General features: G+C 40.0%; 1 protein-coding gene across 2 annotated transcripts; it reads left to right on the top strand.

The window, feature by feature from the left end:
* Positions 1-20,084: 20,084 nt before the first annotated feature.
* On the top strand, positions 20,085-23,341 carry CTGF (connective tissue growth factor). 2 transcript variants are annotated; one of them, XM_025384427.1, is made up of 5 exons: positions 20,085-20,418; positions 20,533-20,755; positions 20,978-21,229; positions 21,361-21,572; positions 21,959-23,341. In XM_025384427.1, the coding sequence occupies exons 1-5, from the start codon at positions 20,353-20,355 to the stop codon at positions 22,253-22,255; spliced, it is 1,050 nt and encodes a 349-aa protein (XP_025240212.1). In that variant the 5' UTR covers positions 20,085-20,352; the 3' UTR covers positions 22,256-23,341. The 2 variants fall into 2 exon arrangements, with proteins under 2 accessions (XP_025240212.1, XP_025240211.1); XM_025384426.1 differs by having other exon boundaries at positions 20,157-20,755.
* Positions 23,342-24,127: the final 786 nt, after the last annotated feature.

The raw sequence follows: 24,127 nt of genomic DNA, 5'->3' as shown, positions 1-24,127 counted from the left end.
TGGGTTGGGGAAAAAACAGACATTTGACCTTATTTTTCATTTTTTCAGTTTTTGATAAAGTATAAGCATTAAGAATTAGTCCATAAGTCAAATAAGTATAAAATTAAAAGAAAAAGAGCCACTAATTTTAGTGAATTTTCACTTTGGTTTACTTTCAGTTTAATGTCCTAGTTTTTTTTTTTTTTTAATACACTCACAAGACATTGACTCTATATTTCGTTTTCCCCACTTATCTTCCAATTCAGTTGTTAGTTCTGCTGCTTATCTGATATAGTAACCCTTCACCTTCATAACATTTGGAGAGTTGCAGTATTCTCTACTTTGTAATGCTCTCAATGAAAGTGGTTCCACCACCTCTTTCCATATGTAAACACACCACATAAAAGTCATTTATCTAAATGATTCTGCAGAATTTAAGAGCAGTGAAGCTCAAAGTTTACATTTATGCATAATTTCCAATATTCTAATTAGGAATAAAGGGAAGATAAATCTGAAAAGGATGCCTTATTGAGTCTGCAAAGTCCTGCTTTAATACCCCGCCATTTGCCACCCTTTGTGACCGAATTTCCAAGAGTTACATGGAGTAGGACATAATTCTACAGTTAGATAAAAGAGTGCTGTATCTCCATGCTTTTGAGGTACCAGTTGACTCAAGAGCAGCCTGATCCAACCAAGTTAAATTCAAGTCAGCTCATAGTTGTAAATATGCAAAACACTCTACTAGGCATATGGAGAAAACAAAGACAAGCACAAGCTGGGCCTGAGGAGTTTCTAGGGAAAATAATGCACTTTGTAAAATCTTCTTGTGACACATAAGTCCATTTGTGCTAAAAGTAATTAGTCTCCCCTCTCATTTTGTATTTGATAACTTCTCTTCCAAATAGGATTCTGAGAATGGAATGATATTATTGCTATTAATCAATCCAAGACAAATGAATTATCCCTAGCCTCCAACTGTATAAAGGATTTGTCCCACAGTAACTACTTTTGCCTTATATGTAAATTCTACATATTAGTAAAACATTCTGGTGGGAATTGAAAACTCAAAATCAAATAAATAAGGATATGATAATAGGTCTCATTGTATTTGTTACAAACAACATTGGTAAGTTTTTGAAAAATACTTCAAAACTAATCAGTCTCTATTTCTAACCTCAAGATCACAATCATCGATTATTTAGTTCTAGGAGTGCTAAAAAGAAGTTTTTTGAGTGTTAAGATGGGCATTTAAATGGACAGTTATTAACTTAAACTTTGAATGAACATCATGCCTTCATTAACATAATTTTTAAATTCTACTTTAAGTTCTGGGATACATGTGCAGAACGTGCAGGTTTGTTACATAGGTATACAGGTGCCATGGAACATAATTATTTTTAATTTGGCTTTTTAAATTTAGAACCAAGGTGTAATATGAAAGTAATGAGACAGTAAGCCTTTATGCTGGTTTAAAGGAAAGTGTCATGTACATTTCACGACTTTCATAATTCCTTCCAAGTAGGCAAGAAAAAATTGTAAGTCTTATTATGCAACCAAACAAAAAAAAAAGTATACTGTATTGATACAATGCTTACTAAAAAAATTAACCAAAAAATCCTGAATTTAGCCTTTCCACTTCATATTTTCATGAAATTCTAACTTATTGTAATGATCTTAAATCTATGTTGTAATGAAGTATTTTTTTTTCTTTTTAAGAATCACATACTCATTCACGTTTCATTTATCTAACGATAGGTAGGTCTTTAAGCACTTTAGAAAGCATGGTGCTTTGTTCCTTTTGATATATCATATTACCTGACAAATATGGATAGGTCACCATATCCTCTTCGCTTTACAAAAGGCTGTGCGGTATCTGGAAAACCTATGGCATTTGGGGAGTTAGAGCTACCTGGCTTCACCACATTGGCTCTGTGATATGGATGTGATACCTAAATAATCTTTGCAACCCTCATCCCCATCTATAAAAAGGAAGTGACCCTAAAAGGTTGTGGGAAGATGTGACTTAACCTACATAATAAGTCCAGCATAGGTCATCAATCAATGGTGCCACTATTGTTATTATTCACATATGTGAGGCCCGCTCCTGTAAATTGAAGGAATGGGGTGGACCTGTATTGTAGCAACTTCGTTCTTCCTCCAGAGCACATGGACGGCCAAAGGGAAACAGTGTGTATAAAAACAGAAGCCATCCACCAACCCCCAACAGCTGCTTCCTAGACTGTACATGAGGGGTCGCTGGGAAAGTAGCATGGTATGGTGGAAAGTCTGCAGTCAGTGGGGCTCCTTCTGCCCACTATGGCACACACAAGACTGTGTCACTGAAATCTGCCTCCCTTTGTGAACTCCAACAATGAGTGGTTGTATTTCTTCAATTGACCAGTATTTGGACGGAACGATCTCTAGAGTCCCTGCTGCCCTGCTGCTCTCACAGTCAGTGCAAACCCAAAAGGCTACCTATAAAGTTTCATCGAAAATATGAGACACACAGTAAAAGTCTGCCACAATAAAAAAAATACCTACACAATAGGAATAGTTCATTAATGATAATGTACGTGCTATCTTATATTTTACATTGCATTTTTCTGACTTTCAGTTTTTATTTCTTTTTAACTCATCTTTTGTCTCTAAACTGACATAATTCCAGTGTTTATTTTTTCAGTTCATTTTCTGAACACAGTACTTAAAAGCCAAATTGCCAGTTTAAAGCCAGATATCTGACAACACCATCATAAAGATTATAATTGTTCTACAAACACTCAACAAATTCTCAAGGGATGAGGCATTAAGGTTGGCACTAAAGACATAGAGATGAATGATTCAATTCTACTCTTGTGAAGTTCCCATCTGGTAAGGTATACAGACAAATCCCCACACAGTCAGAGAAAAGCTGCGGAAGGATAAGCAGCTAGCTGAGTCTGGAGAGCCACAAAAACAAAGTGGCATGGGCTCTGAGAGTTGACGAATGGGTAAAAGTTGGCCAGACTCTACAAACATATAAAGACATGAAACTCTTGCTAAAAATCACCATTAGTGGGTGGCTGCTGGTAGATAAAGACGTTGGTTAATGAGGGCAAACATACAGTTACATAGAAGAAATACATTCTAGTGTATGAGAGCAGAGCAGGGTGACTATAGTTAACAACAATGTAGTATGCATTTCAAAATAGCTACAAGAGAGGACTTGAAATGTTTCCAACATATAAAATGATAAATACTCGAGATGACAGACACCCCAAGTGTTGGACATCACCTCGAGTATTGATCATTTTACATGTTAAATATTTTGTTAAATATATGTCATCTTTTGTTACATGCATAGACTGTGTAATGATCAAGTCAGGATCATTACACAGTCTAGGCATGTAACAAAATATCACATGTACACCATAAATATTTGTATCAATTAAAAATCACCACTATTAGTCTTCACATTAGCACAGTGTCCAGTGAATGCACCCATTATTAAGTGAATGAATTAATGAATGAACAAATGAATAAATTTGTGAGATAGCCTCTCAAGTAACAACTTTAGCTGTGTTTTTTTCTCGTCAATATAAATATTTCCACTACTTCATAGTGATTGGATGTCCACTGTGTACAAAACATCATTGTAGAAATTATGGAGAATCATAAAAGAGGGTCCCTGAATTCAATACATATTTATTGTGCTTTGTATTTTTTCCATATGTCTGGCATTTTGCAGGTTGTGGAAAGAAAAAAATATATACATACTGTTTATTAAAGCAAGAGGACAAACAGAAGCATAACAAAAATTAAAGCATTACTAATTCTTTGTTTTGAGGCTCTCTTCATTTTACCTTGTAAATCAGTAAATGTCTTCTTAACATTCTCCAATTCCTGAATTAGTATAAGAGCAATACAGCAATATATATATTAGAGAGGTGTGTGTGTATATATATATGTGTGTGTGTGTGTATGTATATACGCGTGTGTGTGTGTCTGTGTATATATTTCGAAAAAACTAAGGGGACTGGAAATGAAAGCAATGTGTTCAACATTAGAATAAAAGAAAGAAGAAAAAATTAGGATTCTGGTTCTTACAACATAGTCCCTTCCTTAATCTTTCAATCCCCATGTTGACCCAGGTCAAAACGGTCCACCTACTCTCTTCCATGTGCCACAGCATCCCTAAAGTCAGGACTGTTGTCCCTACTACTAATGTCTGAAATGCCCATGCTGCTCCTCTCTTCTTTATCCTTTGGCCCAGCTGTATTCATAAAAAACTTCAGGCTGGTCTTTTTCAGGTTGGTTATTTCTTCCTTTGCGGAACATTTAGTGCTAAATCCTTCTATTTCCACTTAATGACCTCCACTGACTCACTGACACTTGAGCAAGAGCTCTCAAGCCTCATGGCGTGTGGCTCTATCATCATCCGTGCCTCAGAAATTCTAATTTCAGGGTCATGACATATTGCACTGCACCAATTCTTCAGAGTTTTCTGTGTGTCCTGTGGTTCTCAAGTCACACAATTGCAAGGACCACTGGTTGAACTTTTAGTGCACATATGTCTTGCTTCTGCAAATAAATCATAACCTCCTTGTAAGCAAGAACCAGGTATTTTTTTTACATCTCGCTGTGTTTAACACAATGTTAGAAATATACCAAATGCTCAAAATATTTGTGAATTATTTATTTCATTGAGAGGTAAACAACAATAAATGACTTACTGACTTTTAATTTGGTACAGTGGAACACATTTATTGGTCTGGAAGCATTTCACACTAAGATCTTCTTATGCTTAAGGTTAGGCAACTTTGACAGCATTGACTTTTAAAATTCTATCAGCCAGTCAATCAGCAACTTTTCCTAAACACTTACTGGTGCTACTAGCCAATTTTCTAGAGAATTATTTACTTTAGTAAATTATGGTTTGAATAAAATAAACATGGTATTTCCTGGTATTCTGAAGAACATAAACTATCCTGTCAAACTTTCTGCAAAGATAGAAAGGTTCTCCATGCCATCCAAACAGTAAGCATTAGCTGTACATGGCTACTGAGTACTTGAAATGCAACTAGTACAACTGAAAAACTGAATTTTAATATTGATTAATTTAAATGTAAATAGCCCTATGTGGCTAGTGGCTGCTGTAGAATTGAACACTACAGCTCAAACTAAAGAAGCAAATAGGAAACTATAAAAATATTTACCTATGAATTGATATAAATATGCTATTTTATGAATTATCATAGTTCCTAAGACCTTAGCAATTATGCAATTTTAGCCAAATTTTGTAATATTTTAAAGTTCAAGCTAGTCCCCAAATTTTACATAAAAAATTCATTCAATGGCAGATCTGTCTGTACTAGATGCTATGTAAGAGTTATTCACAAATACTCAGAAGTCAACTTACAAGAAAAACGCTGAATTACCTAAAAACTTAAGAAAAAAAAAAATGGTAGCAATTTGCCAGTAAGCTCTCCTGTGATCTTTGATATCTTTAAATCAAAAGAGTTTCTATATCCCTTCCTTTTCAGAATTTTAGAGGTTTTAGAAAGTCTTTGCCCCAAAATGTCATAAAAATGTTATCATTTTCTAAGTATTCCATTATGTTAAAAAAAAAAGGTTGAAAAGCATTGTTCTACCCTAAAACTATAATAGAATTAGAAAATGATATAAATAGTTACATCAGAAAATATCAATATGAAAATAAAATTATGTCTGTCCCACACTGGTGAAGTCTGTATCAGCTAGGACATTTTATGGTACAATATTGAGAACTTTTTAAAATAGGGGTAGGGGAATATATTGGCTCATGAAATTGATAAATTGAGAGATGGAACTAACTTTAGGCAAGGCTTGATTCATACCAAAAATAAGGTTTTCTTCTGTGCCTGTGCTCTATATTTCACTGCAGTACTTTCATTCTTAAATTCCACACATTCGTCTCCCAGCAGCTACAGGTGTTCCCAGAACGTCCAGAGCATTCCCAGACCTCACATCCTCACACTAACTCCCTCAACTGCTTATTCAGACAGTTTATGCTGATTGTTCGGTGTTCCAAGGATACACACACACACACACACACGCACATGTATATAAAATAAATATATATAAATTTACATATATAATTTATATATATAAAGATATATATCTCTTATTTCCAAATGTCAGACAGTAGAATAAACTTGGAGATGAAAACTAGAATTTTCTTTAAAATGGAATGGAACAGATTTTAAAATACCAAGGGCATCACAACCAGTAACAATAAAATTACAAAATTTTTGTTTCCCTGTGCATGTGTATGGGTGAGTATGTATTTACTGGACCAAATAGAAATAAAGCTTCCTGCTAAAGTCAAAAGTTAATTAGGGTTGGGCATGATGGCTCACGCCTGTAATCCCAACTCTTTGTGAGTCTGAGGCAGGAGGATCACTTGAGGCCAGGAATTTGAGACTAGCCTGGGCAACATAGTGAGACACCGTCTCTACAAAAAGAAATTAAAAATTTGCCAAGTGTGATGGTGCATGCCTGTAGTCCTAGCTACTTGGGAGGCTGAGATGGAAGAATTACTTGAGCCTAGGAGGTCGAGGCTGGATGAGTCATAACCACTGCACTCCAGCCTAGGCGACAGAGTGAGACCTGTTTCCAAAAAAAAAAAAAAAAAAATAGTTTATCTGATATGAGCATACTTAGCCACTGCTCCAAGTGCTGGAGAGCAATCGTGAGCAACTTATAAAACCATGAAACAGCATGATAAAATTTGTAAGTTATTCAAATGCACTGGTAAAACCAAAGAATAGGACAGGAGTGGTGGATACTACTAGATAAGAATGGAGAAGATAGAAGCCAAACAAAGGCTCTTATCTTAGAGGTAATGGGAGCCACATACAGGTTTGGTTTTAGGCAGGTGAATAAGCACTGTAGATTGATATATTTCTCAGGCAGTGGAGAGAATGAATTGGAGGGCAATAATGTAAGTCAAAAGGCCAGTTAATAGCAAAAGGACTAATGCAGTGATCCAAGCAAAAGATGTCCAGGGCATAATGTGTTAGGAAGTTATCATGAGAGGTAGAGTCCACACAGCTTTATGAATCATCAAATATAGGGACTGAAAGAAAAAAAAGAATACAAGACAACATACAAGCCTCAGTATGGAGCGACTGGGAAGACAGTGTTCCAATCACTAAGATGGGAACACATCTAAAGGCAAAAGATTTTGAAGTAGAGATGAGTAACACATTTAGTTTTTACTATGCTTACTTTAACATCTGAATAGGACATTCAGATTAATGTGTTTTTAACAGCACAAATGAACTCAGAACCGAGTTTCTGGTTGGGATCCAGACAGCAGGAAACCATCAACAATGTGGCAGGAGAAGAACATGTAAGAAGAGGACCAGGGACAAAAGACTACAGGTCACTCACATCATTGGGGTAGGCAGAGGGAAATGAGTCTGCAAAGAAGAGCAAAGGAAATGGTCAAAGAGATAGAGAGAACAGGATTCAACTAAATACCTACAGAGAGATTGAATTGTATGAGAGCTGAAAAGAATCCACTGGATTTGGCAACAAAGAGGTTATTTGGTGATAATTTGCAGTGCCATGGTCAGGAGCTTTATTACAATCAGTTGAATGGTAACATGAAGGTGTGTATTTGGAGACAATAAATACAGGGGATTTGTGTGTCACTATGTGAGTATGTATGTGTTTTAGGAGCTTCAGTGTGAAAAAAAAAGCAGTGAAAAACGGGTGTTAAGACAATGGAAGGGTTGTTTTATTTCATTTGTTTTGGGGTTTTTCTTTTTTATATGAGAGAAATGTAGCCATGTTTATAGGTTGGGAAGAAGCAGCTGCTAGAGAAAAACAAATTGAAAGACAAGAGAAAATGAAAAGAAAAGAGAGCACATGGTTCCATAGGAGACATGGTTCCACAGGTTCCAAGTAGCACATGGTTCCATAGGAGACATGGTTCCACAGGTTCCAAGTAGCACATGGTTCCATAGGTGACATGGTTCCACAGGTTCCAAGGAGCACATGGTTCCATAGGTGACAGGATCCCACAGGTTCCAAAGAGCACATGGTTCCAGAGGAGACATGGTTCCATAGGTTCCAAAAAGCACATGGTTCCATAGGTGACATGATCCCACAGGTTCCAAAGAGCACATGGTTCCATAGCAGACTTGTGCTTTTGGACCTAAAGCCCAAGTGGAGGTCTGTCTGAACCAGCACTATCCTGTCAAACTTTCTGCAAAGACAGAAAGGTTCTCCATGCCATCCAAACAATAACCATTAGCTATACATGGCTACTGAGTACTTGAAATGCAACTGGTACAACTGAAAAACTGAATTTTAATATTGATTAAATGTAAATAGCCCTATGTGGCCAGTGGCTGTAGAACTGAACACTGCAGCCCAAACTAAAGAAGCAAACAGGAAGCTGAGAGCCCATCAATCCTGGGGACAAAGGCTGGAGTTTTTCATGCCTGGTAGTCTCACGTAGAAAGGAAGGCTGATCAGCAGGGAGGCAGAGGAGGGGTGACAGGGTAGGACCCTCGAGGGAAGCAGTTAGGCTTGGAAGGGACACAAAGGAAAGGATGGCAAAGAACGGACCAGAGCAACTAAAAGCACAACATAGTAGAACTGAGGACACATCTGAGACTAGAGACCACACATGTATGGCAGACACTATAGGAACAACTAAGGCAGGCACTGGCTTGAAGAAAGGTCATGAGGCCAAAGGCCAGAAGTGTAACAAGTGTAACAAGAGGCTGTTGACATAAAACAGTATGCCACGGAGAAAGAGGAAGCAAAACCGTGTGTCCAGGAGAAAAGGAAGGGGCAAAAGACCAAAGTCACAATCAGGTCAAAACATTGATGTAAAGAATAAATGAGCAAGAGAGGCATGGCACGGTGGCTCACGCCTGTAATCCCAGCACTTTGGGAGGCCGGGGCGGGCAGATCATGAGGTCAGGAGATGGAGACTGTTCTGGCTAACACGGTGAAACCCACCGCCCCCGGTCTCTAGTAAAAATACAAAAAGATTAGCCGGGCGTGGTAGCGGGCGCCTGTAGTCCCAGCTACCCCGGAGGCTGAGGCAGGAGAATGGCGTGAACCGGGGAGGTGGAGCTTGCAGTGAGCCAGCGCCACTGCACTCCAGCCTGGGTGACAGAGCCAGACTCCGTCTCAAAAAAAAAAAAAAAAAAAAAAAAAGAATAAATGAACAAGAGACAGCAGGAGAGGACAGAAATATAGGACTGTATTAGTCTGTACTCACACTGCTATAAAGAACTATGTGAGACCGAGTAATCTATAAAGAAGAGAGGTTTAATTGGCTCATGGTTCTGCAGGCTGTACAGGAAGCATGACTGGGGAGCCCTCGGGAAACTTAAAATCACAGCGGAAGGCGAAGAGGAAAGAGGGACGTCCTACATGACTGCAGCAGGAGGAAAAGAATAAAGGGGGACACTTTTAAACAACCAGATTTCATGAGAGCTCTGTCACTAGACAGCACCAGGGGATGGTGCCAAACCATCAGAAACCACCCCTATGATCCAATCACCTCCCACCAGGCCAACCTCCAACATTGGGGATTACAGTCTTACATGAGATTTGGTGGGGACATAGAGCCAAACCTTATCAAGGACCGAAGGGGATTGCAGAAGTTCTATGAAATGGCAGGGTATATGGCAAATCCTGACTAGCTTAGAAGAGACAGGCAAGAGGAACTTAGAAGTGAGTTTGGATAGTGGTTTTGACAGATATTGGGGTAACTTATGATGGTGGCAGGACTTTGAGTGTGAAAACCCGAAAAAAATATATATATATATGATACTATACACACACATATACACACACACACATATATATACAGTATATATTATAGGAAAACTGACCAATTATCCACAAAAATGATCCACTCCCAAAGGGAAGGGTCAGGTTGGTACCATGATCAAATTCCCCAGCTTTTAAGAGCGTCCATTTGGTTTCTCTAGGAACTTTTGTTGTATTTCTTTTTTTTCAAAGAGGCAGAGAAAATCACCATGTTTTCGACTGTCAGTGTTAAAAAATTAGGTCGCAGCTTTTGTAGCTATTAAATGCAATTGTATTATTCAAAGGGACATTTCATTTTCCACTTACACAGTTCTCTCTATTTTGGAATTGTCTCCTCTAGTTACTGAACTTAATAAGCTTAAATGCCCCCATATGTACAAAAAGGGTTCAGTATTATCCATATTGTGAGGCTGTATGACATCATTGTATCCAAGCCCTTTCATGCCCATTTTACACAGACTAGCACTTTCTCACTTTCTTTCTCTCTCTCCTTCTCTCTTTCACTTCATGACGTTAATGGCAAAAACTAGAAACTTACATTTTCTCCCTTCTCCTACAGCATCAATATTGCCCACATGCATGTGCACGCCCACACATTCACCCATAGGGATGTTTTCCAGATACAGCTTTTGCAACTATCACAAAGTTAATAAATCCAATATTAAACAGTGCCTAATTTTTTTACTATAAATATTTCTACTTTCACACAGGTATTAATCTAATCTGTTTAGGTGCTTTAGACATGGACATTTTTAATAATAATGGTAATTGGTACCAAATTACTTAAACTGTATTTTTTGCTGCTTTCAAGAACTTATACTCCCCCCTGTGGCAATTTGATGACAAAAACAAAAACAAATAAAACAGAAAAAAACAGGATCCTGAAGACAGAATCATAGATCATAAATCATTCACAAGTTCAAAATAATGGTGTGTTTCTTGCTAGAAAAAGGCTGTCAATACAAACTGTCATGATATTCTTTTTTTATTTTAAATGTAATCTGCATAGTACATGACCATGAAAACTACTGAGCTAAGTGCTAATACACAGCAAATGTGCTAAGGTAGAAATTTAGTATATAAAAATATTTAGAGATGAACTAAAAGGACAGTTTTATTTTACTTTAATGAACATTTATTGAGTGCTTAGTCTCTGACAAGCATTGTTCTAGATGCTTTAGGATTTCTTGTTATTTAATCCTTGCAAATTGTCCCAACAATTCTATGAAATCTTATGAAGTGTGTGCCACTATTATCTCCAGGTTAACAGAAGCAGAGGCTTAGAGACATTAAGTAGTTTGCTTAATGTCATGCAATAAGCCAGATTAACATTTAATCGTATTATTAAATAGAGAAATAGAGAAAAAATATCTCCTGAAATGGTGAAAAAGAGAAATACAAAGTACAGCAAATTCTATATTCAGATCAATTTTATGATATATCTATTTCTAAAACATTCTGAATCAAGATAAAAATTAGGCCTCACTCAATCCAAAATGGCTAATTTTATGAAATGCTTTAAATTATAAAATTAGCTTATTTTAAGTGACAAAATTTCACACTAGAATGGCAAGTTACAATTGTTGAAAATCTTGTTTAATCAATTAAATATGAGCCAAGTTTATGTGGGCAGGTTTTATTCTTAAGATCTTGAAAACGGCCGAGCGCGGTGGCTCACGCCTGTAATCCCAGCACTTTCGGAGGCCGAGGCGGGCGGATCACGAGGTCAGGAGATCGATCATCCCGGCTGACACGGTGAAACCCCGTCTCTACTAAAAATACAAAAAATTAGCCGGGGGTGGTGGTGCGTGCCTGTAGTCCCTCGGAGGCTGAGGCAGGAGAATGGCGTGAACCCGGGAGGCGGAGCTTGCAGTGAGCCGAGATCACGCTACTGCACTCCAGCCTGGGCGACAGAGCAAGACTCCGTCTCAAAAAAAAAAAATAAAAAAAAAAAAAAAAAAAACTTGAAAACAAAGTATAAACTCCAGTTTTTTTGTTTGTTTGTTTTTGTTATCAATGATGTACTAGCATCTTCCCCACCTCACTGCACCTTTGCTTTTCTAGACCCAGCTTGGTGGAATATTCGGCTGCCAGAAACAGTACAACAGGAGTATTTCCCTGCCACCAGCAATGCCAGGAAAAATAAGGAAGCCCAAGCAAAATGACCCCCTGCAACACTTCACTAAAGGATGCCAGGCGATGTAGTATGACATAAATACATTTGGTGAGTTGCTTCTGCCTTGTGGTCTCCTGCCCTCAGATGCAGAGTGTGAGAATTCCCCTCCTCCTTGGCACTTACAGTAGACAAAATGGCTTCCAGATGGTGGTTTCTGCTCAACATAAGGTCATTTTCCCTTCTTGGAAAGTTGAATAGGATGCATGAGAAAGACAGGAGTTTGGACTTCTTGAGTTCACTTTAGATGAAGGCCAGACTTAAGGGTGTAAAATGAGAACACATGAGAGAAAAGTGGTCCCACCACACTGTGGGTGCCCCCTCTGGGGGCTGCTTCAGAAGCTGACCAGGAAAAACCAGCTTGACCCATGAGGGATAGTCTTGCCTCAAAAGCAATCAAAGCCAATGAGGGCTAGGATACATTTGACGGTGGCAGTGCTCAGCCCTACTGCAAAGCGACATTGGTTCAAAGTCCATCTGAAGCTGGACTGGAAGTTTGCTTGCTTACCTTCTGAGCTGAAAGCAAATAGTTGGAGCCTCACGAATCAGTCAAATATGGAAACAGCAGGGAAAACCACAATTAAGAAGAACCAACATAGAGACATTAGAAGTGATAAAAATGCCACAAAAGATTCAGTTGGACAAAATAAGTTTTTATCATCTGTATGTGACAAATAGCTTAACAGTGATGTTATTTCCAGACATTAGCAAGTCAATGGTTATATGAAATGTAATCCTGTAGTTGTTAACTTTCACACACATGTGCAGGTCAATAAGAAAATTCTCTCATTATAACCCCACCATTCCTAGACAACCTTCAATCTCTCTGCCATGTGTAGTTATGACAAATCGCATTCCATTAACAACATGAAACTAGTTATGATTCAAATCAAATCCTTCCATGGCCAAAGGAGAGAGGGAGAAAGCTGTAACCCTGAAACGCAAAGCATATCCAGTTTGAGAAAAGTGCATTTTCAGTGAAGGCAAGTTCATAAAATAAATATCAATAACATGGCAGGGCATGTTTATTAGGGGAAACTCGTGAAAAACCTATGTTGATAGTAGACATTGTTTCAGTGCTGATGGTTTGTCCCAGACTCTGTCATGGTATTTATTCCCACGGGTAACTTATCAGTGAATGATGCAATTATTCAAGAAGCCCTTCATGATATCTGTGGTTGGTCCCAGAATCAGCCTAAACAAGACTGCACAGCGTTAGACTGAACACTTTCAGTGTGGGCTGAGGCTGACATCAGAGCAGAGCACACCCTGATATGAAGCCTCCCAAAGCATACCCATCATCTTACTCATTTTTTCTTTTTTTAGCTGCATCAGTTAGTTGGTGGATAAGAACATATCTTTCTACATAGCAAAGTCACAAAAATCTTAATTGTTTAAAAAAAAAAAAAGCAAATCTAAGCCCAAGTTTCTCTACTAATACAGATCAGTAAGCATTCTCTTTCTACTTCATGTTTATCTCAGACCACAGCACAATACAATACTGCCAGTTAGCTCACAGGCATTTTATATGTCTTCTAGGGTGTGTTCTGTAAGAGTTTAAGATCTGAGATAACTATCTTAAGGACACACAGTGTTCAGAGATCACTGTATATAGAATGTAAAGAAAAGAAGCTGTAAAGTTTGGAAGAAAAGGCAAGGGGTGTTCTCTTCAGAAGAACTGAAATCAAATTCACTTGTCCCTTCTCCACCTCTAACCAGGCTTGTGTATGTTAGCATTACTGGACCTCAACTTCCTCACTTGCAATATGGGTAGAATAATATCTAATGGGATTGTTATGATAATGAAGTAAGATGGTGTCCGTGAAACGGCTTTGTAAATTAAAAATTTCTACATAAACAAAAAAGAATGCAGTCAAAATTTTGAGTATCTATTTTAGGCACCCAGATAGAGATCATAAGAAGCATTCCTGCTAAATTGATCAGATAGAAGTGCCATTGTGCATTCTAACGTCAAATTCAACAATGCATTAGTTGACTTTTACTTCAAATCTGATGATGTCAGGATTTTAAATAGAATGTGGTTTTTCTTCATATGTGGTGAAAGTTCTGACTTAGAAGATAAGATACCTTCCCAAAAAGCCTTATCCAGGTGCTCAGATTTTAATATATGATTCCCATAGGCATGGTTATTTAAAGATTTACACACAGGAAAATGTTTAGAAACTCTTTGGATGATTTGAACAACTTGGTTTTTAGCATTCTAGACCATACTGGCTACCAAGTTTGCTTTTAATTTGAAAACTTATTTGTCACCATCATGGCAACACAATTCACATTACAAAATGAAATGAAAGTGTCAACCCAAATATATGTAAAGGCTTAAAGTCTGTAGCATTACATTAAGTAAAATACCACCTTGGTTTCCAAGAAATACAAATCCAAAGAAAACATGATGGATACAGGCAATCATAATTTTTAGTTGTTTCTTTATTATTTGCATACCATATTCTTATTAGTGATAAGTTACACATTTTTCACTGAAGAAAGGAATACTATTAGGAACTCCCTAACTCTCCCCACCCTCCAAAAATAAATGAAATCTATGAACATATAATGGAGACAAAGGGAATAGATGCTATCAGGTGACAAAAATAAGCTGAGCACAGAATTTTATTGTAGGTAACCTGAAAACTATGATTAAAATGCATGCCCACATTACCATTGAAATGACAATATAAGGGATATAAGAAGCATAAGACAAATTTAAAAGTTTCATTTGTGGCCCGGCTCGGGGGCTCATGCCTGTAATCCCAGCACTTTGGGAGGCTGAGATGGGCTGATCTCTTGAGCTCAGGAATTCGAGACCAGCCTGGGCAACATGGCAGAATCCCATCTCCACAAAAAAAAATTTTTTTTAATCAGCTGGACATGGTGGTGTACACCTGTAGTCCCAGCTATCCCAGCTACTCAGGAGGCTGAGGTGGGAAGATCACTTGAGCCCAGGAGGCAGCGGTTGCAATAAGCCAAGTTCATGGCACTGTACTCCACCCTGGGAGACAGAGCCAGACCCTATTTCAAAAAACAAAAAAGGAAAAAAAGGTTTTTATTTGTTAAATGTCTCTATCAATCCTGAACATCTAATCTAAAAAAATAAATAAGAGGTAGGATTTGATTTTCTCTGAGCTCTCACCTAGCTTTCACACTTTACAACCCATGCAGAGTTGGACACTGTTATAAAATCAAACTGTGATGGGCTTTTACAGTCAATCTGAGTTGGGCTTAGTTTTAAGAGCAAGGAAGAGCCATTGAAGAATGGAAGAGAAGGGCAATTTTAAAACTCTAATACATTTATGAAAGTGCTTTCATAAATATTGTCTCCTTGAGCTATACATTAACTGTGAACATGTGGGAAATTTCAGGCTGAGAAACAGTGGGTGTGTTCCCTGAGGTCACCAGCAAGCAAATGGCAGGTATGGAGCTCACACCTTCACCTCCTAGCCAGTCCTGTAGGCTCTACCTAATAGTATTCCAGGGAGTTTGATTGTGAGAAGGGACTTCAGGCCTCTTGGCCAGAGGTGGGAGCACATTTCCAAGGATGAATGATGGGGCCTGGTTTAATCTGCACCCCTTTCCCACCCCGCAGCAGAATCCCTAGGAATACATTCATGTATATTTCACACTAGTCCTTTCAAAATATTTATCCTTTCACTTACTTCCATTATTTGGGATAAGATAGCTAGTCCCAGTTCTCTCTTCCTCCTAAACCTATTGATTGGGTGTCCCCAAATCACACATCTTAAGGAATGCTTATTTCCTCTGTTTTTCCTTCCCACTCACTTAAATATCACCTTAAGTATCACCAAGGGGATGCTTCACATTCAGCCCTGATGAAGCAAGGGGCTGTAAGTACTCCTGGTTGCTAAACCGTGATGAATTTGAGATTCCTACCCAGGCTCATTCCAACCTAGCAGCATCCTCATCCTCTGTCACTATCTTAGATGAACAAAAGCTGACTAGAGGCAATGCAGGATTCTAAGTAAACTATTTTTTTTAAGAGTCTAATTAACAAAATAAGTGAAACAAACAGTAAGTTGAAGGGATATCATCTTAAAAAAACAAAACTTCTTTTCCTTTCTCACCCCTCTGGCCTCCAACTCCATGCACAAGCGAGGAACAGGCAAACATAAAACACAAACCACATGCAACGGCCTTGATAGCCTTCTGACAAATACCTTTGTGTTAGAAAATGTCCTAAGAAAGTCAGAGAACTAATTATAAGGAGGAAAAGGCATGAAGGTAATGAATGTAATTTAGATAGTAAACATCCGCATTTGTCTTCCCCCCCATGAACTCCCAGCGAGTACGCCCTCTCCTTAACCCTCATCTTAAGCAAACAGGAGGTCATGTAAGCCAAACCAGGGTCCCTGAAGATTTCAGAATAATATTTATTACTATTTTACAAAAAGCTTCTGGGATACCATTTTTTTTTGGTAGGATTAATTTACATTATTGAATTCGAGGCATGCTAGAAACATCGGAAACCTCTCCCGACCCACCATAAGGACAAATTGCTCACTGTCCAGATGCCCATATACGGCCAGACTTCCTATAAGTCTGACAGCTCCGTGTATGCATTGCGTATGGGTCTTGGCTCTGAGTCACATTCCTCCGGTATGTTTCCCTGGGAGCTTTGATTTCCGCTTTGAGGGCTGGCACTAACTCCTACTTGCTCTTATAAGAAAATGTCTACAACTAAAAGTTGAAAATGTGCAAGATTCCTTCTTTAAGTACACAAACACTCCAACCCTGGCCACTTTTCTGTAGTCCTGCCAGGTGTTCTCTGTGACTGATACCTGATCAAGAAACTTTTTTTTTTTAGGGAGGAAAAAACAACAAAAAACATAAGGGAAGGAATGTAGTACATCCACAGCCTAACATCTTACAAGACTTAACCAAACGACCGGTACAAATGATGCCCTAGCAGACACATACACATACCTTATATAGCTTGGTAAACAGGACTCAGTGGCCAGCTTAGTTAATTCCTCATTTTACCACGAGGAAAAAATGCTCTCTAAAAAGCATTTGCTAGATAAATACTTGCTTACAAGTCAAAATTAGTGCATCTTAACCATTTTGCACACAAATTCAAAGACCTTTTTCTCCCAACTCTGACCTGCTGTCAATCAAAAGGACTGAGGTAAGTCAAAGTTGGACGAAGTTATAAGAAGCCACTATTTCCCACTTTACCGCCCAGGCACACGCAAACATTTGCTGAGTCATTTATAATAGTGCAAGAATTCAGACCCCATGGCATGAATTAAGGATGGAGTGTCAGCCTTTCCCTTTGAGTTTCCTGGCATTTGATGGTCCATATCACAATAAAAACATACTTCTGAGTCTGTGAATGTCTTGGGTGTCTTCTCACATTCTCTCTCTCTCTGGGTGTGTGTGCCTGTGTGTGTCTGTCTGTCTCTGTGTCACTTTCTTAATAATAATCTTTTATTTTAACTCCTTCAAAAAGAGATTTGATCATAAAGCCTCAACCTAACCTGATAATGCACAGAACCTTTTTCTATCCCGAGATTTCATAAGTTCTATATATTTCAATATGCTTATTTTCTCTTAAGCAACATTAAAATCATCTATTTGGAACTGACTATAGATTTTTTTGAGACTTCGAAGGACTGTGAGAATTTTATAGTAAAACCAAATTCTTTCTCTTGACATTTTTAACAACAGAGCAGAATGGTAATATACTTACTATACACAGACAATGAAAAAAAAATCAAGAAAGACAAAACAATAAAGCACCAATTCCCTGAGAATTTTCATCTACTCAGCTCTCACTGAACTCTATCAAATTAAAAAAATTATGATTACCTCCATTTTTTAAATGGAAACGGAAATATGGCTCCTATGTGTGACTTCCCTGAGATCTGTGAAAGGCAGTTCCAAGAATACAACCTAGGTCATCCAACTATAACCCAGTACAACAATTTATCCCCTCCATGAATGAGTCTTCCTGCTACATAAGTGAAGATGTTGGTGGTAGCTTTCAGACTTTCCTGAGGATTCAGAAATTCCCCAACCCTTCTCCCATCTACCTCATTCTGCAAGTTAGGCGAGCTCACCACCAAGCCCACATCCCACCTTAGGTGAGACTTGTACTGCACATCCCTACCCTTCCCCAGCCACCACACCTTTCCAACCATTAGTGGTAGATGTAATTGGGGATTTAGGTCTTGAAAGGTTTCACTGTGGCTTCCCACATATTTTGGACTTTTAAAATCATCCACAAGGGAAGAAAAAGTTGAGGGCCAAGTTGCCTTTAATACACATGTGGCTATTAAGTTAACTTGGAATGTTCCTTCTTTAAATAGGAACTCTTAGGCCTCTTCTTTTTGAGGAATGCTTGGAAAGGACATTAAATAACAATGATGAAAATTCTTCCTGAGCTTCAGAGGGCACCCCCGCCCCTTTGCTGGCCATTCACACTACTGACATGCAACTACACTGTACAACATGTGGCTGGCCTAATGAGGTAACTGTGCACAGACGATATGCTCTGTGCTGAAGTTGGAGTGGTTATATTTCTTCTTGGCTATTTTTCAACAGAATGTACTAAAACTTTAAAAATTTGATCAGCTTAAACAGGCTGTTTTCAAATGATAAATCTATAATACATTGTTTCTAAAGCTGATCTTTGCACCAGAAACAGATATGCTTATCTTGAACCCATGCTCTGAAGCATCAACAACTTAAAGGAATCTACTCATTGGTAACACCAATGTCAAATGATGCGGTATCACAGAATGCGAAAATGGTATGGCCCTAGAATCACTCTCTTTATATAAAATGGGAACTGGAGTTATTAATAAAAAGCCACTAAACAACATAGATTCCAAATGAAAGCACAGTGAACTAATTGGGTCCTTAGTGAAGCTAAGTAGCACTATATTAAGAAATGGAGATATGCTTAGGTTTATTGGCCATATTCGACATCTGCACGCACCAAGGGAGAATAAAACCTATTCTTTCCTTGTCCTGACTTCACTCCCTCAGGCTGCACGCTCCTTGGGTAATGAGAAGTCAAGTAATGAGAAGTCATAATCACTATTCATAGATGTGTGGGGAGTCACTAAAAATATATTATTCACTGTCAGTCTTAGTTTATATCCACATACAACGGGGTACACTGCTCTTGTTATGGAATGAGGCTCTTATTTTAACAAGACAAACCAAATCCAATCCACATTTGAAGATTATAGGTTTTAATATAAGAAAATGCACTCATTTCTCAAAGACCCTAGTGAAGCTGTGTTTAAATGCCCCTAGGTGAACCCCCTTTGAATCCCAGTGTTCCCACCCTGACACCCAGAGCCCCTACCTACCCAACAAAGAATCATTTGCTCTGGTAGAACAATGGATCCATTTTTCTGGAAACATTCATGGCCACTCGTCCCTTGTCCTTCCCTATATAAAACTCCTACATATAGTAAGAGAAAACTAAGCAAGAGTTCTGGAAATCTGCTCCAGGAGACTGCATCCTGAGTCAGACCCCCGGCTTTGTTCTCTTTTTTGTCCCAAACTCGTTACCTCAAGTGACAAAGGATCAAATCTCAAATATAGAATTCAGGGTTTTACAGGTAGGCATCTTGAGGATTTCAAATGGTCAAAAGCAACTCACTCCTTTTCTGCTCTTTGGAGAGTTTCAAGAGCCTATAGCGTCTAAAACGGAATCATTGCTAAGGAGGGGGGAGAAATCTTTTCGAATTTTTTAGGAATTCCTGCTGTTTGCCTCTTCAGCTACCTACTTCCTAAAAAGGATGTATGTCAGTGAATAGAACAGGGCACATTTATTCGAAAAAGAAATGATATAAGAAATAATTGCCAGTGTGTTTTTAAATGATATGAATCAAGAGTGGTGCGAAGAAGATAGGGTAAAAAAATCTATTTGGTGCTGGAAATACTGCGCTTTTTTTTTTCTTTCTTTCTTTCTTTCTTTTTTTTTTTTTTCTGTGAGTTGGAGTGTGCCAGCTTTTTCAGACGGAGGAATGCTGAGTGTCAAGGGGTCAGGATCAATCCGGTGTGAGTTGATGAGGCAGGAAGGTGGGGAGGAATGCGAGGAATGTCCCTGTTTGTGTAGGACTCCATTCAGCTCATTGGCGAGCCGCGGCCGCCCGGAGCGTATAAAAGCCTCGGGCCGCCCGCCCCAGTCTCACACAACAACTCTTCCCTGCTGAGAGGAGGCAGCCAGTGCGACTCCACCCTCCAGCTCGACGGCAGCCGCCCCGGCCGACAGCCCCGAGAGGACAGCCCGGCGCGTCCCGGTCCCCACCTCCGACCACCGCCAGCGCTCCCGGCCTCGCCACTACCCGCTCGCCGCCACCGCGCCCTCAGTTCCGCCCGCAGCGCCAACCATGACCGCCACCGGCGTGGGCCCCGTCCGCGTCGCCTTCGTGCTCTTCCTCGCCTTCTGCAGCCGGGTAAGCGCCGGGAGCTCCCGCTGCGGCCGGCGGCTGCCAGGGAGGGACTCGGGGCCGGCCGGGGAGGGCGTGCGAGCCGACCGAGCGCCGCTGACCGCCTGGTCCTCCCCACAGCCGGCCGTCGGCCAGAACTGCAGCGGGCCGTGCCGATGCCCGGCCGAGCAGGCGCCGCGCTGCCCGGCGGGCGTGAGCCTCGTGCTGGACGGTTGCGGCTGCTGCCGCGTCTGCGCCAAGCAGCTGGGCGAGCTGTGCACCGAGCGCGACCCCTGCGACCCGCACAAGGGCCTCTTCTGCGACTTCGGCTCCCCGGCCAACCGCAAGATCGGCGTGTGCACCGGTAAGACACGCAGCCCCCGCCGCTAGGTGTCCGGCCGCCTCCTCCCTCACGCCTACCCGCCCGCTGGAAAAAGAAACTGCTCGTACTGAGTTTCTTTCACCAGCTGCTGCCAGCCCGCCCCCTGCAGCCCAGATCCCAACTCGCATCTCTGACACTCTGGATGTGAGCGCCCCAATGCCTGACCTCTGCATCCCCCACCCCTCTTCCCTTCCTCTTCTCCAGCCAAAGATGGTGCTCCCTGCATCTTCGGTGGCACGGTGTACCGCAGCGGAGAGTCCTTCCAGAGCAGCTGCAAGTACCAGTGCACGTGCCTGGACGGGGCGGTGGGCTGCATGCCCCTGTGCAGCATGGACGTTCGCCTGCCCAGCCCTGACTGCCCCTTCCCGAGGAGGGTCAAGCTGCCCGGGAAATGCTGTGAGGAGTGGGTGTGTGACGAGCCCAAGGACCAAACCGTGGTTGGGCCTGCCCTCGCGGGTGAGTCGAGTCTTCCTCTAAGTCAGGGTCGTGATTCTCTCCCAGGGAGGGAGTCCTAATTGTGCCAAGTGAAGGGGGTAAATATCTTATCCAGGCGTTTCACATGGTGTTTTTGTGCTCTGCTCTCGCAGCTTACCGACTGGAAGACACGTTTGGCCCAGACCCAACTATGATTAGAGCCAACTGCCTGGTCCAGACCACAGAGTGGAGCGCCTGTTCCAAGACCTGTGGGATGGGCATCTCCACCCGGGTTACCAATGACAACGCCTCTTGCAGGCTAGAGAAGCAGAGCCGCCTGTGCATGGTCAGGCCTTGCGAAGCTGACCTGGAAGAGAACATTAAGGTACATGTTCTGCTCCTATTAACTATTTTTCGCAGGAAAAACAGTGGATAGGACCCAACTTAGGGCTCTTGCCACCCTTGTTAGTATAACTCCGTTATCTCCAAAACTATCTAGCCATTGAGCTGTTTTGCTGGAATGAGAGCTTGTGTAATAGCAACCACGAGTTTTCCACTACGAAATCTTCCGCAGGGTTAGTTAATTCAAGACATTCCAAGAGAGGCCCTGGCTATTTTTGGACATAGCAAATGAGACTCAAACTTCCTCCCCTCAAAATATAAACAGAAGTCAGACAACAGAAGACTAAAACACAGAGGGTTGAGGAAAGCCACTCCCCTTGTAGAGTTGTTGATTTTTTTTTCCTCTTTCTTTTCCCTTGTCTATCTTAGAAGGGCAAAAAGTGCATCCGTACCCCCAAAATCTCCAAGCCTATCAAGTTTGAGCTTTCTGGCTGCACCAGCGTGAAGACATACCGAGCTAAATTCTGCGGAGTATGTACCGACGGCCGATGCTGCACCCCCCACAGAACCACCACCCTGCCAGTGGAGTTCAAGTGCCCTGACGGCGAGGTCATGAAGAAGAACATGATGTTCATCAAGACCTGTGCCTGCCATTACAACTGTCCCGGAGACAATGACATCTTTGAGTCGCTGTACTACAGGAAGATGTACGGAGACATGGCGTGAAGCCAGAGAGTGAGACATTAACTCATTAGACTGGAACTTGAAATGATTCACATCTCATTTTTATGTAAAAATGATTTCAGTAGCACAAGTTATTTAAATCTGTTTTTCTAACTGGGGGAAAAGATTCCGACCCAATTCAAAACATTGTGCCATGTCAAACAAATAGTCTATCAACCCCAGACACTGGTTTGAAGAATGTTAAGACTTGACAGTGGAACTGCATTAGTACACAGCACCAGAATGTATATTAAGGTGTGACTTTAGGAGCAGTGGGAGGGTACCAACAGAAAGGTTGGTATCATCAGATAGCATCTTATACGAGTAATGTGCCTGCTATTTGAAGTGTAATTGAGAAGGAAAATTTTAGCGTGCTCACTGACATGCCTGTAGCCCCAGTGACAGCGAGGATGTGCATTCTCTAGCCATCAAGAGACTGAGTCTAGTTGTTCCTTAAGTCAGAACAGCAGATTCAGCTCTGACATTCTGATTCGAATGACACTGTTCAGGAATCGGAATTCTGTCGATTAGACTGGACAGCTTGTGGCAAGTGAATTTGCCTGTAACAAGCCACATTTTTAAAAATTTATATTGTAAATATTGTGTGCGTGTGTGTGTGTGTATATATATATATATGTACAGTTATCTAAGTTAATTTAAAGTTGTTTGTGCCTTTTTATTTTTGTTCTTAATGCTTTGATATTTCAATGTTAGCCTCAATTTCTGAACACCATAGGTAGAATGTAAAGCTTGTCTGATCATTCAAAGCGTGAAATGGATACTTATATGGAAATTCTGCTCAGATAGAATGACAGTCTGTCAAAACAGATTGTTTGCAAAGGCGAGGCATTAGTGACCTTGGAAGGCTGATTTCTAGGTAGGAAATGTGGTAGCCTCACTTTTAATGAACAAATGGCCTTTATTAAAAACCGAGCAGCTCTATATAGCTGATCAGTTTTCTCACCTGGAAGCATTTGTTTCTACTTTGATATGACTGTTTTCCGGACAGTTTATTTGTTGAGAGTGTGACCAAAAGTTACATGTTTGCACCTTTCTAGTTGAAAATAAAGTATATATTTTTTCTATAAATGGCTTGGTTATTCAATTATCCTTCTAAACATTTCTGAGTTTTCTTGAGCATAAATAGGAAACTCTTGTTAATCATAAGGTAATTCACCAATAGTTTTCTAAATATTTTTTATTGTTCTATATATTAATAAATTGATTATTCCATAGAATTTTTATGTAAACATACTTCACACTGAATCAAGTATCACAGACTTGCAGGTACAAACACCACATTGACTACACAGTCATTTTTTTAACACAAAAATGTGTTATCTTCACAGAACTTTATAGACATTTTAAATTCAGTTCTATCTAGATTACTTCAGTCTCCATTAACCCTGCTGAATTATACTTGGTCCTTTTGGCATTTAGTATCTCTCTGGCCATTATAGGTTAATTTCCAACCCTTCACATCACAAACTAGTCTATGTGCCTTGTATGTGGAAAATGTTTAAATTTAAAAAAAAATTTATGCTCTAGGTCTATTTCTGAACCTCATTACCTGGCTGTTAAATCTGAAAATTATGAAATGAAGTCCTCATTTAAATGGAGCTATGTCATAAGTCTTGTTTTGTATAATTCTGTTTTCAGTTGCCATGATAACCAATGACAAATAGATGGCATAAATAGAAAAGGGAGGATGAGCAAATCTGCCATTCATTAACATTAATAGAAATTTGTTTTGAAAGTAATTCCTCCATTTGCCCAAGTCTTTGACTTTATCAGACCTCCAGATTAATGGATCCTAACTTACCAAGTGGTTTATACATGAGAAAATGGAATTGTTCAAGAACACTGGTATGGAAA

The sequence above is a fragment of the Theropithecus gelada genome, chromosome 4, assembly GCF_003255815.1.
Source record: "Theropithecus gelada isolate Dixy chromosome 4, Tgel_1.0, whole genome shotgun sequence".
Lineage (NCBI taxonomy): Eukaryota > Metazoa > Chordata > Mammalia > Primates > Cercopithecidae > Theropithecus > Theropithecus gelada.
Note: the sequence above shows the minus strand (reverse complement) of the source record. Positions and strands in the feature narration are given on the sequence as shown.